The 17,987-nt window shown below is 38.3% G+C and overlaps 1 protein-coding gene and 1 long non-coding RNA gene across 3 annotated transcripts; one reads left to right on the plus strand and one right to left on the minus strand.

The window, feature by feature from the left end:
* Window positions 1–7,047: 7,047 nt before the first annotated feature.
* ptafr (platelet-activating factor receptor) lies at window positions 7,048–11,078 on the plus strand. 2 transcript variants are annotated; one of them, XM_062440501.1, is made up of 2 exons: window positions 7,048–7,102; window positions 9,163–11,078. In XM_062440501.1, exon 2 carries the CDS (start codon window positions 9,203–9,205, stop codon window positions 10,316–10,318), a length of 1,116 nt encoding a protein of 371 aa, XP_062296485.1. In that variant the 5' UTR covers window positions 7,048–7,102; window positions 9,163–9,202; the 3' UTR covers window positions 10,319–11,078. The 2 variants fall into 2 exon arrangements, with proteins under 2 accessions (XP_062296485.1, XP_062296486.1); XM_062440502.1 differs by lacking the exon at window positions 7,048–7,102 and adding an exon at window positions 7,259–7,602.
* Window positions 11,079–11,478: 400 nt separating this feature from the next.
* On the minus strand, window positions 11,479–11,939 carry LOC134000483 (uncharacterized). The gene is made up of 3 exons (XR_009927432.1): window positions 11,808–11,939; window positions 11,699–11,726; window positions 11,479–11,570 (listed from the first exon to the last, which is right to left on the minus strand). It is a non-coding gene; the product is annotated as an uncharacterized LOC134000483 (long non-coding RNA).
* Window positions 11,940–17,987: the final 6,048 nt, after the last annotated feature.

Genomic DNA, 17,987 nt, shown 5'->3' on the forward strand with positions numbered 1-17,987 from the left:
TTTGAGATCAAACCATCACATTCCACCGCGTCCTTAACAATGAAAAAAGGTGGGTTTTCCTTTTCTGCTGCCGGAGGACCCACCCCTCGGGATGACTCTGCCCGGTCTGACCGCAAAGAGAACGCCCTTCCCGGCTGCGAGGTCCCGCCTCTCTCCCCCACAAGTCAGGCCGGTGAGGAGGAATGAATCCAAGCTGAGGTTGTGTGAATGGCGAGAGTTATGTACTCTGAGTTAATGCATCTCTCTCTCTCTCTCTCTCTCTCTCTCTCTCTCTCTCTCTCTCTCTCTCTCTCTCACTCACACACACACACACACACACACACACACACACACACACACACACACACACACACACACACACACACACACAATATTAACTATATATAAACAACCTAGGCTCAGCAGCAGATAGTTCATAAGCCTCCACAGCAATATTATAGGACTATTTCGTAATACCATCGATGATCAAACTCTCTTTAAACCTAACATTATTTATTACAGTTCCCTCCTATATATAAGGAGACACAGTGATACCAAAGTACCATAAAATCACTATAAATTCAGTACCACCCATAGCAACGTTTCAGACATGTTTATGCAATGTCCTTGTAAGATTGCTATAAATTTAATATCCAGTTAATAAAGATAAACCCTTCAGAGTTTTGATTACAGTGTAATACTCTTAGAAAGAAGCCGATTGCCCTCACCACAAGCATGCTTTCTGCTGGTTATGTGGTTATAAAGGTGCAAATACTAGAGATGAAGTTTTGCAACTTAAATGTTTTATGTAGAATATACAGAGAAATATAAAAAAGTCTTTAATAAAATTACAGTTGTTATAGTTGTACAATATGCTTTGATTTTGCAATACAGGCCTGCACTTCACTGTGTGTGCACCCTCAAATTTAGAAACAGTGGTGTAGAATTTAAGGCTTCAGCATGTTTTTCATTGAAGAAGCAGCCTACAATGTCAGCAAAAGAGATCCTGCACCTCATTTGACAAGATCACACTCTAAAGCACTTTCTCAGTTCCCTGGATTGATTAAATGTGACTTGATATAGACTAAAACTGTTCATGGTTCAAGGTGTAAAGCTCTGTTGCATATTTCACCTCCTCAAGTGACATAATAATGCCTTTAAACTAATCTTAGTCTTCCTTTAAACTATTAAAATCGTCTTAAAGTCTATTGGTGGCCCTCGGGCCTTGAACATTTTGTTCTAGACTTGGTAGAGAAAAACTGACATTTTTTGTGGCACTTAAAGTAGGCAAAATAGTGACATAACAGTCACATATTCCTGTCTAACTGTTTGTCACAGTCTACTGCTTTGGAAAGTGGATAATGTTGTGGAGTTGCAGGGTTGTTCAGCAGCTTGAACCAGACCACATCAAATTGTTTTCCTCCCACGAGTCCAAACCCAGAGCAGCTCTGAAAGCTCTTCGAGACAGACATGTGGATCAATTTGTGCTGAAATTAAGTGAAACCTCTCTACCATCAGTATACCTGGGCATGACACACTCCCTGGTATTGTCTGGTGAAAGTGAGTGTGCAAACTGAGGTGTACTGTAATGAAATTGCATAATAATCATAACAGAGGTGTATTGTTAACTTTTGTAAATTATTGCTGCATGATTATGGCCTGGCAGTAAATTCTCCAACTTCAACTGTGAAAGTAATTTCAGCAAGATGATAAAATATATCTGTTGTAGTTTTATGAGTGTGATAAGAAGCCACCCAACCATGTGAAATCCTGCCCATGGGCGCAAACACACACAGTGTTTGTTTTTGTATCTTTTTAGACTAACGCTTGCAAAACAATGCTTCATTTGCCTGAGGTCACCAACAGGTATAGGCACTATACTGCTTGGTTGCTTTTCAAAGGTAACATTAGAAACATATTGTGGGTCTCAGTGAAAGGGAAAGGCTGAAAGTACAGTAACTCAACGTCACATTCATCAGTGACCCTGACGTATCTTGTGTGACTTAAACGACTGTGTAATTAAAACAACGCTTCATAGAGATTCCCACAGTCAGGCCTTTGTTTCCCCCTCATTTAACATCCCTCCCTCTCTAAATGCCATACTGCTCTAATCATATCATTTGACATAATGGGCTAGGCAAGGTAAAAATAGCGTAACAGTGTTGCTCTCTCCAGGTGGGGAAAAGGCCAAAGACACCAAAGAGAAATGTGATCCATTCAGAAGCTGCTGCAAGCCAAACACATAGCCAGGCATGCCCAGACACCTGAACGCCACAGCAGGAAAGCCAAGCGAGGGTGTAGTTGAAAATGCATGCTGCTGTCTACATATTTCTGTGTATGTCTGTCTGTATATTTCTTAAATGAGTGTGTCCTGAAAGATGAGGCATAGTGTGAGACTGAAATGATGTGGGCTTATCCCTCAGTTTCCACAGCTATTAGTTTGCTCCAGACATTTAAAAAACTCTTGATCTGCAAAGAGCACAAAAAATCCATTAGAGGAGATGAAACAGTGAGATGACATATAAGTAAAGACAGGCATGGAAAACGCCTCTTTTTTATGGATGAGTATCGGTCATGTTTCATCTGTCTTGAGAGGGTTGGCTCATGCACAGACAGGTTTCTGTCATTTTGGGAATTTGCTTTAATATATCAAATGATATAAATGCAAATGCATAATACAGACCACAGTCTAATGCACCAGGACATGGGTTGCAAGGGAATGTAATCTCCAACAGTGCATACAAGCTGATTCAGGAAGAGCTGTGTTCAAGCCAACATCCTTCCTAATCGCAAACATCCTTCACCAGCCAGCAACATTTGCTTGTTTGTCCCAATAAGAATTTGTGGATGAATAGGACAAATAATAATCATCTAACAGAGTTTCTTTCAAAAGGAAGCCTCATGGTTTTGTTGTTTGTGTATTTCACATCTGAGGTATTGTATCTTATCCAGAGTTGATTTGCAATGACTGCAACAACAGACTAATCTCTAATAATCCTGCGTAGATCACCAAAACTAAAAGCGGTCAATAGTGCAGAGTGCAAGGATCAGGTCAATAGTCACCTGACAATAGTCTTTTGGCTACAAAATGGTCATGTAAGAAATACAATTGGAGCAAAGTAGGAGGATTTTATGCCACGATATGGCTCATACTGCAGCATTACTCTTGTATGTCCTTTTTACAGCGGGGATAAGGATTAATGTGCTTAATTCGCTGTCCTCCCAGAGCGGGTTATGGTCGGTATTTAAACAGATGTAACTCTGATGGATCAAAATGTGGGGCAGCTTGTCATGAAGGGAAACATGCACTTATCCAAAGCGATCAAACATTCGAAGCATTGTATAACATCTGTGTAGAGTGCTGTACACACTCTGTGTTTGAAGGGCTGCTCTTTAAACACAACCTCACTGTCATGTGAGTCCTAGATTACTAAAAAATGATGACCATCTTCTCCAGTTAAATCAGTAATGGGTGACTTCCAGCAGCTCATACTGAGTTCTGATGTTTGAGGTCTTAATTTGGAAATACACAGAAAGTCCCACGAGACACAGAAACAGATCCAAATCCTTTGATAGGTATAAAAAAAATCCCGTCTTAATGTCAGGTCCTATATTATCTTGAAGTACAGATGCCTCAGCCTGTCTAGCTAACCCTCCCATGGCCCTCTCTTTCTCACTGCAGGGGGACATTCCTCAAACCTCAGCCTCTGGCATGCAGTAAATCTCCCTGAGAGAAACCTACACTCTCCAGTCTGCCAAAAACCCTCTACCAGGCAATACGTGCAGTTAAACACCACCTATTTATCAATTCTCAGGCCTCATACTTGTCTTTATGCTCTGCTTAAGTGACTTGAAGGTACAGCTAGGGCCTACCCAACTGTAAATTATCTTACTTGGCAAAGACAAAGTGCCATGGATCAAGGTGAGGTGAAGGAGCAACTGTGAAAAGGTGTTAACGGGACAAGAAGTGCTCCACACATGCAGTTCCCTCCCTTCCTGCCTGGCTGAGGAATGCATGACTTCTGACTACACAGCTCTTTCAGGGCGATAGCAAGCTATCCCATAAAAAAAAGCTATTGAGGTCCTGGCAGCATTCCCTCTCTGTGTCTCGGCACACCTGGACTAAAAGTACAACCACTGCTTGAGAGGAAGGATTCCTTGGACAGACATGTGCAGCAGTGCAGATCATCAGGGATCACCTGCACGAATCTGTATCAGATTATTTTCCATTTTTTCAGGGCCTTTACATGTCATACAGAGGAATCTACAGTATTTGAGAAAATGAATCAAATAGAATACAGGCAGTGTCCAGAAGCAGGTGTAAAGCCTACAGAAGAATTTATGAAGTGTATCACTGCTGTAACATGAATAATACACTGTAAACCATTTGGTTGAACTTAAAAACATAGGATAACCTGGGGCATATATTTCATTACCATAGCCGCAACATCCGTGATTTGATTCCGGATGCATACCTTTGTTGCACATCATACTCCTCTCGCTCTCTCTGCACTTTCAAAACTGTAAAAAAAAAAGGCAAAAATGTCACAAAACATCCACTTAAAAACAAAGGTTAGTAAATAGATTCACAATTTTTCATGTTTTCTGTAAAACCGTATTCAGGTGCTCTTATGAACACCGAAAAAGGTTTTACTTGCTGTAATTATTGAAAAATCCTTTTCAAATGTGCTTCCAATTTAAGTAGTGGGGGGCAAAATCCACAGTACTCGGTTTTGTGCAAAAATATATTCCAAAGTGTATCTGAAGGCAAAATGAGACTTCAACAGTTTGAATTAGTCAAAGCAACTTCAAAAGTTTAAGTCTTTCATGTAGTCCATCATGTAGGTTTTACTTAAACTACAAATATGAAGGGTCTCTGGAGAGTTTTAACCTTCAAACATTCATGGCGGGAAATATACTAATACACTAATAGTTGTTTTTTGCTAACTTAATTGATGATTAATTTAGTAAAGACTCAGCTGTACATGTATTCATCATGTCAGAAGAATTTATGTTTGTAAGTTTAAAAATGCCTTTGATAATGAATAAGTTCAATTAATTTGTCATTAATAAAATATATGTATTTACATTATGTAAGGGTTAGGGTTATTTGCTGTTCATGCTGAAATGTTGTGTGATGTTTTACAGTGTGTTAAATTGGCCTGTATCCAAAAACGATATCCAGTACCCTGCTTGGAGGCAAATCACATCTCATATAAAGCTGCTTTCTGTTTATGACCAAGACAAATCTCAGTTACTTGCTGTGGAATTTCTTTTGAATCCACACCAAAACCACGAGCAACAACATGCATCTTGATTTTTTATTTTTTATTGATTCATTCATTTTTACAGTGTAAGCCTGTATACCCAGCAGTGGCACAGCACATCTGGCAGTCATGCAGAGCAGAACCACCGAAAAGCTCTGTTCTCTTGTTCCGCTGCCAAGCCATAATAACAGCAATAAGGTTTGGGAGGCTCGTTAACCTTAATCTAGGAATTACACTGTGGCACCAGGGAGAAGAGGACGTGTTGTGTTGTGTGCTTGTACATAGGAGCTGGAGTTAAACATTTACCACGTTGGAAGGGTAGGGGGGGCGGCTGGTTTTGCTTTTAACTGCTTTACATACATACAGAGAGTGAGAGTGGTCTGCCATGCAGTTCTAATAGTGCTGTAGTACTAATATCACTCGAAGTTTGAGAGTCATTTGCTCTTTTATTAGTTTCTTCTACCATCTTGTGGTTCACAAGCATTACTGCATGTCTACTCCAGCTGCTGATGAGCCTGTCTAATCCGCTGACACTATTACATGCACCAAGGATTTGCCTGGATGATTCTGATGGAAATTGTTTTATGTGGACTTTATAAAGAAAGATGAAGGCATACTAATGATGTTTTACGGAAATTAAACATCAATCAAATCTGTATTTAAATGATCATTCCGACTAATCAGCCCCAAACATGACTCACTCTGAGGTGGCAGGAATTTGTTTAATCAGGCGTTGAATATACAGCCTGTACATTACTTAGAGGTGTTAATTATATTAATTCATATTATGATCCTTCATAGTATAGCTCCAGTCCAGGTATCACCTCATGATTAGTCTCTATACCAAAAATATATTAATAAATACTGTATCAGCTTTTGATAAATAGGTGGCCCTTCATTAGTCTTTCAGAGAGCGGGGAGAATGTGTTATTTAGGTTTGTTTGGAGAAAAAAACCATTCACAATTGTGGTCTCATTTTACCTGAAACAGGAGAACAATGGGTCTCATTATAACCATCAAAACCATCAATCAACACTGCTTGCATTACTGTATGAAAATCACATGCACTCTTTTTCTATTAAACCTGACAATCAGCTGGTACTGTGTAAATGTGACTTCAGATAAACAGATTATGTTTCCCTGAACTTTGTTGCTCATGGGAGTTGTAGATTTAGTGATTTACAGGAAATGCCTGCTGTCTATTTGATGCTTATCTAAGATTTCTTGTAAGAACTTGTAGGCTGAAACTGAAAGAGTCTAGTAGTGTTCAGCCATTTCTCCTTAAGATATTTTTGTTACAGTTGAATATTTTTGCCTGGCTGTGCGCACACACAAATTCTTGAAGAAACTGATCTTCCTTTTTTGGAATATAGCCTACCTGTTTTTTTTAGATGGTTGTTCTAGTCTTTTTATTCAGGTAAATCACATTGAGATTGAGAAGCCCTCATTTTCAAAAAGTTGCATGTGAAATAATACAAAATAATAAATTATAGATCAGAGTGTTGTGCTCACAATGGTTTAATTGCATGCGTATTCCTTGGAAAAGGGGAATGAAGAGCAGCTGGAAAACTCCCAGATTACTTAGATGAGGCCACTTCTGTCTGTTTGACTCACAGGCACAAACACGGGACAATATATTGAGGTGAGTATGCACGTTGCACCATCCAGGGTTTTTACTAAGAAGTCTGAAAGACGTTCACACCCACACCTCCTTCCGCAAACATGTACATACACGTATCGTCAGTGAGTTTAACTGCACTTCACAGCCACTGATGGGCCATTCAATGAGTTAACATCCTGAGAGTGACAAGGAGAAGGGGAAGAAGAAAAAGAAGAAGGGAAAGAAAAAGCGGGTGGTAAGTCAACAGCCTGTAATTTAAGATTCAGTTTAGTGCTTTTCTACTTTGCAAAAGGTTATATGAAAGCTAACTTATTTTCACTGATGTGAACTGATTAAAATAAGGGAGGCTGCGTCTGTGTCTTTGAACTCACCAATGGGCTGCCACCTGAATATCAAATTGATTAATTAGAGGAAGCAGCACATGCATATTTGAGAGTAATGCTAATAGATAGATAGATTGACTGACTTCAGTATATCTTTACTTACTGACTGACTTGTATATAACTGGGCTTATTATCTAAACATCCTAAAACCATGGCACCATCTACCAATAGACAGACCCATTTTCAAAAGCTATGATCACTATTCTTCTGTTTCCACACATGTGCTTATTTAGAAAGCACTGGCATTTAATATGATTCACTCGCGTCATCACAGCTGGAACTCAATTAACAAACAACTGTCCAGGAAACGCTAAGATTCAGCTAAGAAACCGTTTTTTATTGGTTTATTTTGGTAAATGATTTTATTATATGCTTCATTCTTTATCAGTTACATGTTTTTTTTTATAGTTCATCTTCTACTTTTTCCATTCAATTTCAGTTTTTCAATTTCTGCAAATGTATACATGTGTTGTGTCTTCATATTGTGTCAAAAGACCATAAGTTACGATATTCATTGTGGATATTCAGTGTTTTGAAATGATGTGTGTAACTTTGTGACATTTGTGTGACGTCAAAAAGCAAAGTTTGGTTTAGATGTAAGATTTTTTATTTTCTCTTCTCTAAGAAAATTAGGCATGTGATGTGATTTAGACTTTTATGGCTTATAAATGAATAATTTGTCACAGTTGGCCTTTCCTCTGGAGTATCTACCAGGCAGATCAACATCACATAAGTGGCTACTGAAAATTTACAACAGAGTTCTTCAGAAAGAAGCAATCCTTCCTGTTTTAGATGTTGCATCACTTCTTAAATCGGTTTAACACATGGCAGGAATATCTGGCATGACTGGCATGGCAGAGGCTGTGAGCCCTGGCTCACAGCCATTTATTTGTCTGTTTTCACTATAACATATTGGAACAAAGGACATTTTTATTCCAATGTTTTCCTGATAATATTTAGTTTAGACATGATTGGGCACTTTTCAGCTTTAATTCATTGTGACAGACTAAATCAAGTCATCAATAATCATTTATCAGGTGTTTTAACATGTTAAATAGGAAACCATTAACATTTTAGCAGTATTAAAATATAGGGCTGCTTTGTTATTATTATTATGGTGATTATTATTAATAATCACCATAATAATAATAATAGTAATAGTAATAGTACACTTTATTTCTATAGCACCTTTCCAAACTGAAGTTACAAGGTGCTTCACATAATACAATATACACCTATACACCTATTTAAGCAAAATAAAATTAACAGAATATCATGCACAAAAACTAAATTAAAAAACAATAGTCAAGCAAAAATATATGAAGCAAATATAAAATTAACACATTAAACTTTTTATTTTAAGTCATTGGTTGGCGAATGAGATATTTATAATAGTGGGTGGTTTACTGGAAATGAGCATAGAGTATTATAGGTGACACACCTGCCTTCCATATTTCCCCGTAATGAGCTGCGCAGATGTAACTGCGGAATTAATAATTGAACGCACCAGTTTCTTGGTTTCTGTTTTGGTTGTGAGATTAGTACTCATAGTATCATGTCTGCTTTTCATATTTGCAGTGTCAGTGGTAGTGGTAAACCTTCATGGTCACAGATTGACACTTTTGAGAGTTATTCTTTGAAAAATGAGCATTGTAATGTTCTTTTTTTTGCCCCCCTCTTACTGCCCAATATATTCATAATAAAGAGAATTAAATACATGAAGAGCGATTCCATTAACTTTCTTCCAAAAACCAACACTTTCAGACAGAACTTAAGTGACTCATATGTATTTAAATCTAAACCAGCCTAAATCAGCTGTTTTCATTTACACATGAAACTGTTTAGACTTAAATAAACCTCATTTGGGCTTGAAGCACTGATGTGATTATGTCTTATGTTTTATTTGCCACAGAAAGAAATTATTAGTCATCACGGCAGTAAGCGCCGTCCAGATGTCTTCAGCTGGTAATGACTCAAGCTTTCTGGACTCTGAGTTTCGTTATCAACTCTTCCCGGCCATCTATGGCATCATCTTCATCCTGGGCCTCTTCGCTAATTCCTACGTTCTGTTTGTCCTACACTCTCTGCGTGACGCCAGGGCCATGAGTGAAATCCGCATCTACATGACCAACTTGACCATCGCTGATCTCCTGTTTGTGTGTGCCCTTCCTTTCTGGATTGGCTATTACAGTCGCAACGGTAACTGGGTCTTCACAGACTTCATGTGCCGGCTGACAGGCTCGTTTTTCTTCATCAATACCTACTGCTCCATCCTCTTCCTCACAGCCATTAGCGTCAACAGATACTGGGCAGTCACCAAGCCTCTGGATGTGGCCTCTTCAGACCACAGGCGCCGTGGGATCATCGTGTCTGCTGTCATCTGGGTGGTGATCGTGGCAATGGCTGTTCCATTTCTGGTGTCAAAAGGTATCAATGAAGATAAGAAAGTCACTCGCTGTTTCGAGGGGTACCACAATCAAACTGATGCAGAGAAGAAAATGGTGGCTGTCACACATTTTGCAATAATTGGATTGTTTTCTGTAGTTTTTGTTCTTGTCGTTGTGTGCAATCTCCTTATTGCCCTATCCCTACTTTCTCAAACGCCTCCTGTGTCTGGAACAACTACATCCAGAAAGTCCAACAGGACCCAGTCTTCCTCATCTAAAAAGCCTGTGGGGGTGAAACGGAGGGCTCTGCAGTTGTTGATAGCAGTCGTGGGAGTGTTTGTTCTGTGCTTCCTGCCTCACCATGTCGTTCAAGGCTTTTGGACACTGGCAGTGTTGCAGATCAGAGAGGGCTGGGGCCACGTGGACTGGGACCAGAAGACTCTGCAGGCACTCAACGACGCCCATCAGATCACCCTGCTTCTTATGGGCCTCAACTGCATTCTAGATCCTGTGGTTTATTATTTTTCCACAAAGAGGTTTAGGAGGTTTATCATGGCTCACTTTAAAAAGTTATCAAAGGGAGACGGGTGCTCACACACGGTCGTAACAGAGATGTCCATGGACAGCAGGAATCATAGCCAGAGACTACAGAGCGGGCACAAAAAGCCTGATATGGATTAACTCAAACAGATTTATTTAAAAATGTATATCTGTTACTTTTTTGTGTGAAATAATTTACCTCTAATGTTGCCACTGATTGAAGATGACTAAACATGACATTTTTGTATTCATCATTTAGCGCTGGGTAACCACACCCTCTCTCTGCGTACTGTCTACTTTTTTTGTGTGAAGTACAAGCAGAAAAGCAGAACTTTCGCAGACAGACATACATTAACAAAACATGACTGAAAATTATGCAAAAGGGTGCTTTATCAGTTTGTGAAATTAACGGATGAGGCATGAAACTGTGATGAAATCAAGCATAATACACATATTTACCCCTAGCGACCTCTTTTTGAGTGTTTAGGAATATATAATATGGGCACTTCTCTTTGGCAGATATCCCAATATCAATATCAGCTAAATATGTGATAATGAAATTGCTGCCACCCATCAGAGAAGTCAGTTTGTTTACGGCTTTACCTCGAAAAATTATATCTGGTATTGTGAAACCAGGAAACAGAAGTAATGCATTCTGAGGTATGTTTCCTCTCTGCCATCTGATATTGTGACATTGTGTCATGGTAAAAAATGAGTCACTGTGAAAAGAAAGCCAATGCTATTGTCATTTAGTTGTCTAATATTGTACTTTGAATATACTGTGAGCTTACAGTACCTGCTTTTGCAAAACAGATGCACATGTTTATATGTATTTTTAATCCAGTTGAACAGCTTTGTTTATATTGCACATACTTTGTTTTTTTTTTTTGTTTTTTTTACAAAATAAAAATGCTTTCTCATATTCTCTTTTTTTAATGTTTCATTTGTCATACAGTGCTGTTTAAAGGCAATTTTACACATTGACAGGCATTTATCTACACATCTGTATGCACAGTACACACATGCGATGATAGCAAAGCATAGGTTTTATTAAACATAGAGAGGGAAAAGCTTTTTATTGTGGTATTAAAACAAGCCAAGTGCTGCAGATCTGTCACTTGTACCACATTCTCACGTGTTAAATATGTAAGGGGTGAAATGAGATTAAGAAAAACATATTTCTCACATTCAAGTTCTCTACACACTGACAAGATATATATGGTAAACCTCATTTAGCACATAATGCTTTGTTTGTTGCACAGATGTTCATGACAGACTTGCATACACGTTATCCCCAGTGATTTTGGCGGGGTCCAGATCAGTGTAGGCTTGGTTGGTGTTTGTGTAATTCATGTACACATCTCCGTCTCCGTCAGTCTGTGGCAAACATTCTCTGGTATGCAAAAAAAATGTGGTTGTTAAAACACACAGCAATCTGACTAAACTGTCTCTCAATATGTTAAACAAAATGCCAACACCAATAAAAATATACTGTAACTTTTTTCTCCAGTAGAGACTTACTTTGGTGCTTTCTGTGGTCCAGGAAAACCTTTAAGAAAACAAAGAAAGTAAAATGAACCACAGGACATTTGCTTAAACTCAACAAGAAATTCTCTTTTGTGTCTCTTACACTTTGCTGGTGTGTTGGAGGTGCTCAGCTTGTCACTAAATCTTTGCCAGCCCAGCCAAGACATAACGGCGAAGTTGATGATGAAAGAAAGGAGAGATATGACAAAGGCAGCTATTCCCAACTTCTCACCCACTATTGGAAGTCAGAGACACAACAGAATTGCAGGTGAAAGGCTGATATGGAAAACATATTTGGTTTTGGTGTGTGTATGGCTGATAAGTGCTGTGACAAGGAAATTGACGTGGAATTATATAATATGACCATACCTTTATTTTTCAAATGATACATTTTCAGTGAAATTAATTCCTAAATAAATTTAAGAGATTTTTCTAAAAAAATGTTTATGTAAAAAAAACGACTAGCAATATGACAGGTATACATATGCATTAATAAATTCTCGTAAAGCACTGAAGGCATTCATAACAAAAAATCTAAAACAAAATCTCAGTTGTCATCATGAGTGTCCAGATGAATAGTCCAGCCTGATTAGGTCTAATCAGCACAAAAAAATAAGTTACACAGACTTACACAGAATAAGTTACACATTAATTCAAAACAGACAACTGACCTGTTGCATGTGTGGAGATGATATAGACTGTGTGCTCAGGGCTCACTCTCTGAAATGAGTTGCTCATAGCATAGCAGCGGTATTGCCCACTCTGATCTGGCTCAGTTAAGGTCAGATCTCTACCGCTGCCCACTTTTTGCCAGGTCTGATTTTCCCGTCGTTGCCAGGACCAACTAACAACGCGTGGCATGGTCGAAGCCATGCAATGCAAGTGGACACTTTGACCTGCTGCAACTGGGTAGTCAGGTTCGGCTATCAGCTGCAGAGCAGATAGCTCTTCTGGAGAGGGGGAGGGAGATAAGGGTGAGATGAAACAAATAAGAGGAGGAAGCAGAAAGCACAAAGTCTTATAATGTGCTTTTGGATATAAGACGTATAACATAATCATCCATAACATAAGGGTATATGTTATTGATTATTTGAAAGAAGATACTGGTATTTTGAGCTATGCTAGTGGCATCGCTTGAATAATGGTCTGTTGCTCATTTTGGTGATCTCCTAATTTTTTTCTCTAGTGCCACCACCAAGTTGACATTTGTGTTTTTTAGTGAAATGCCCCATCGGATGGACATCCATGAAATTAGGTCCAGATTTCCAAGGTCTAGAGGATGAATCCTAATGATTCTGGTGATCCCCTGACTTTTCCTCTAGCACCACCATAAGTAAATAAGTCAATTAAACTTTATTTGTATAGCACCTTTTTAACACTGGTTACAAAGTCTTTTACATCAACATCGGCACATAAAGAAAAAGGGAACAAAAAACCACAAAATAAAACAAACAGCAACAAAAAAAGAAAAAGAATGGAACAGGAAAAAAAGCATTAAAAAAAATACATACTGACATAAGGCACATACGAACACAGAAAGCATCCAGCAACCAGTCACCACCCAGAGCAAACACTTGACGTTATCAAATGTAATCAAATGAAAGAATACTCCTAAAAAGTGGGGTTTAAACATTTTTTAAAAAATCAACAGACTGAGCTGATCTAATGGGAAGGGGGAGATTGTTCCTGTTGTGCTGCCAGGGCAACAATAGCACAGTCACATTTGGTTTTTAGTTTGGCACACAGTACAAGATTCACAGTTGTGGTTTTGAGTGGGTTTGTGGTTAGCACATGTTAGTAGGCTAACACCATAAACCACATTTTCTTTGGTCACCATGGCACCAAAGTGAATATCATACCTGCTAAATGTCATGTTAGTATTTTCATTGGCGTCCTAACATTTGCATTTAGCTCAAAGCACTGCTGTATATACTCTTAATCTTTTTCTTAATACTGTTACTTTCATTTTAATTGGAATAGTCGAAGAATAACATATTTACCTTCCAAAGTCGGTGTATTTGTGTCCTGGGAAGTATATAATGTAGGCCATGATGTAGTGACGTACGGAGACACACCTGTAACGACAGAAAAGGCACAAATAATAATAATAACAGCACATTTGAAGTCTATATTCTGGATTCTGTTATGTATTCACTTATAAAAATGTTCTTACCTGTGCTCTCACTCAAAAACAACAGGAGAAAAGAGAAAAGCAGCATGTCGTTTTGAGATCACTACAAAGCAAATGCTGCTGTCGCTTCAGGCAAACAGGTACAAAAATGAATTAGGTGTTCAAACCACAGGTGAAAATAAAGGAAGTATGGTACTGGGAAACTGAAAAGAAGGAAGTAAAAATATCAAATAAAACAGCTGAAGCACATAGCAATTGATAAATACCATTTTACATTTTTACACAAGGTAAGCAGCATTAAGCAATGTTTTCAACTCACATCAAATGTTACTGGAAATGGTAGTTTGAAGTAATGGCATGAAAATAACAGGCAAGGTGCACAATGTGTTGAAATAGGAGAAAATAAACACAAATGCAAATTAGCAGAAAGAGAATCATAATTAAACCTAATCTCACCCATGAAAGCCTTCAATTTGTAAATTTGAAATCTGTCAATCCATTTATGACCTGCAGGAAAAACAGCTAACCAGACTCCACAGAACTTTTAATGGTTTTTTAAATTCCAGAGCCGGCGGCCGAGTCTATCAGACACTCGCCACACTTGGTTTCAAATGTTTCATATCTCCAACAGTGGTCACCTTCAGGCTAAGGCTGTGATGACAGCAAAGATAGTTGCTGTTGGACAGTTTGACACCAGGTCTCTCACCTCAGGCAAACACTCACTGGCTGCCAAAGTGGGCCTGGCAAGTCAGGAGAAGCAAGTGAACCAATTTTTCACTGTACTGCAAATAGCATAGAAATGAAAGTTCAATATGTCCGACATTATGTGCATTTGAAAACACAGGGATGACAGAAAAACAGGACGTATAAACATGGTGCTGTAGGAAAGTTTGTCATCATGATGAGATTGCTACACAGAAGTGAGATTTTAGGTTCCTCTCTTACATGCATTCATTTAATCATTTGAGAGGTTGGTATGTCCCAGGATTAGAGGTCTGCTCTGCAATGTTAATATGCAAACAAATTTTCAGGGGACAAAAAAATGTCACCTGCCAGAAGTCTCCTGGTAAGCTGTGGAACTGAGCTCCTCAACATTGGCTCATGAAGTTGTGATAATCTACACATTTAGTGTAGTTTAGTGTGTGACATGTACCAAAGTCGACCTTTCATTTGTGTCCCTAACATGGGGGAAGTGGTTTTTCTTGCATCATGAAACTGTTGCTAAAAGAAACAGGCTGTTGTGGTTTCCTACTGCAGAACAAAAGCATCCAGGGAGACAGGGAACATCTCTGTATTATGCAGTGATAATGAGCATTCAAATTTGACTGTTCAGTTAGCCTCAAGTAAAAATTGTACACTATTTTCCCTTGGCATGTGTTGGAGAAGAAGTGTAAAGTAACATCCAATGGAAATACAGTTGCAGTGGTGAAACATTTGTCAAACAAGAACAAAACTTTGTATGTTACATTGCAAATAAACAACTTGTCTTCTGTACAAGGCTCTATAAATAAAATCAGCTACACCAAAGATTCACTTCCTGAAACACAAAAAGTTATTCTAAAGTTAACGTAAGTGTGATACTTTAGTACTTGTTCTAGTTTCGTACTGCTTTCACTACAACTCTCAATTCTCAGCAGCATGTTGCAGTTAATAGTTTATTTGTCACAGTTTATCACTCCTTGATGGTGAGCAGGAGGAAGTTGAAATACATCCTGTATGCATTCAATTATTATGTGTTAAATCAAATTGTCGCAAGCATGCATTAGTTGTGCATTACTTAAACATGCATCATGTTTATTTTTCTGAGGCCCACTTCATAATCACACCAAGTATGCAAAGTATGCCATTTGTTGTGCTCCTTTCTTAACAGCACAAATAACAATTAACATCTGAAGTATGTCTTTATTGTCATGCACAATCAAAAGCCAGATTAAACAACTCGGTTTCACTTCCACATGATCATGAGCATTACACGTGATAATAAAATGATAGAAAACTGCATAAAACTACACAAAAAGCCAAATAAATCACATTGATGGAGGTATGGGTGTTGATTGTATTGTTTGTTTGTTTTTCTTCATAGTAACAAGGTGAATTTATGCAAATATGGACAGCAAATTCTTTCTGATATCATCCACACCCATATTTCCTGAAACATATATTTTTCTTTTCTCTTGCAGAAGAAGAAAGAAGTGGTTTTACTCTATATGCCCTGTGGCCATCTGTGACTTCCTCTTAATGAAGTTGTGTACACCAGAGGGGACAGAGGAACCTCTTTCTCTCTCCCTGAGAGAAAGATAAATGGTGATACTGTATAATTATCTGTGTCTGTCCTCGTGTGTGTATAACGTGTGCATGAAAGTGTATGCATGTGTGTCTTTCCCCCAAGTCATTATTCTTCATTATTCTTCTATTATTCATTGCTCATTCATTATTCTGCCTGTACCGCTGGCTGCAGTCATGCCTGTTGGTTCTCACCACAGACACTGTGGCCCTCCTGCCAATAGCTGACAGTAGAATAATGGGATGAAGTTCACGTGATGTGTGTCTATACAGAAATGTAGTATTGTTCCAGATGTCGATGTTTGCCTTTACCTAGTTGGACAAATGCAAATACTGTATTTCATGTTATTCTTTATTGATTGCCTTTATGTATGTTGATTGTATTAATCACTAGGGGGCAGCATTCACCTACGAGCTGTAGAAGTTTGTTTGTGACCACAGTAGTGAGCAGTGTGAATGAGTGAGAAAGACAAGCTGGGAAAAATAAATAAAATAGTCTCCTTTTCACTGACAAGCTCCAACAATTATTTTTGAATGTTTTCCTTTGCCAAATAAAGACAGCCCAGTAAATGTGTTAAAGCAACATCACATTACCATCAGACTTCCTGTGGATCCACATTGTGCAAAGAGTAAATTCATTGGTATATTTGAAAAAAGAAGAAGTAAGCAACTAAAAATGGACAAATGTTTTTGAAATATTGAATATTTTCAAGATCCCCTAGAGACATATTCTAAGATAAATATATATAAGTCCTCTGCTTGGAATAACAAATTGTATTTGACATATTTTTTCTTTTTTTTTTCTTCCACAAAAACAGTCTTCTATTTCACTGTAAACTTATATACTCATCCCCGACTGGCTCCAAACTAGTTGTGATGTCAAAAATGATATTCATAGATACATTAAACATTCCCATTTCAGTAGACAAGTGCGAAAACAGCCTTTAAGTGTAAAACCCTGCACATGCATCATTCTGCACAGTGAAGCTTGAATATCCAACTGAGGGAGCAACATGCAAACAACAATTTTTGACTGGAGGGGGGACTTTAATCTCCACATCAGTGTTTAGAGGAGGAGGTGTGATGAGGTCTTCCTGCTTGTGATGAGAAAAGGAGAAGAAGAAAACATGCTCTAAACAGTGATGCTAAAAACACACACACACACACACACACACACACACACACACACACACACACACACACACACACACACACACACACACACACACACACACACACACACACACACACACACACACACACACACACACACACACACACACACACACACACACACCCGCAGATCGGCACCCTTTCAAATTAGATGGATTATCTTTTGTAATGAGCAGCTACAGGCTCAAATCTGTATCACTTCTCAGTGAGAGCTCTGAAAACATAATCAACCACTGGGTGGAGCTCAGCACTCACAGTTTGAATCTCATTCTAGTTGCATGAAAGCCTTAATAGTACACAGTTTTAGCCTTCTTTTCAGGTTTTTTGTCCCCTGTGATCTGCTCCCATCAATCTGCAGCATTAGCCAGGCTGATGTAGCTGCTTGTTATGGATGGCTGCAGGTTATTTTCCTATCAAGCGTATAGTTAATGACAATCAGATAAGGTTTTTGTGCACTGAAAGATTGGAAATTGCTAGTTTTCAGCAAAAAAATCTGGGTATATTAACATATGACACAATAGGAATTTCTGAAATATAGTAAGTAAATAAGTAAATAATATACTAAATAAGGTATGTGGGAGATTAATAAGGTTTTAATAAGATGCTTTGGTTTTGGATTGTATAAAACCCTATTAAAACAGTATTTCTGTTATTTAGGTTAATTTCCTACAAATAAATTCATGTTTTTTGTACCAG

This window comes from Scomber scombrus, chromosome 19 (genome assembly GCF_963691925.1).
Source record: "Scomber scombrus chromosome 19, fScoSco1.1, whole genome shotgun sequence".
NCBI classification, from domain to species: domain Eukaryota; kingdom Metazoa; phylum Chordata; class Actinopteri; order Scombriformes; family Scombridae; genus Scomber; species Scomber scombrus.

What these genes read in the sequence shown, in the direction of transcription:
- ptafr (XM_062440501.1), top strand. Translation starts at nt 9,203, where the DNA reads ATGTCTTCAGCTGGTAATGACTCAAGCTTTCTGGACTCTGAGTTTCGT.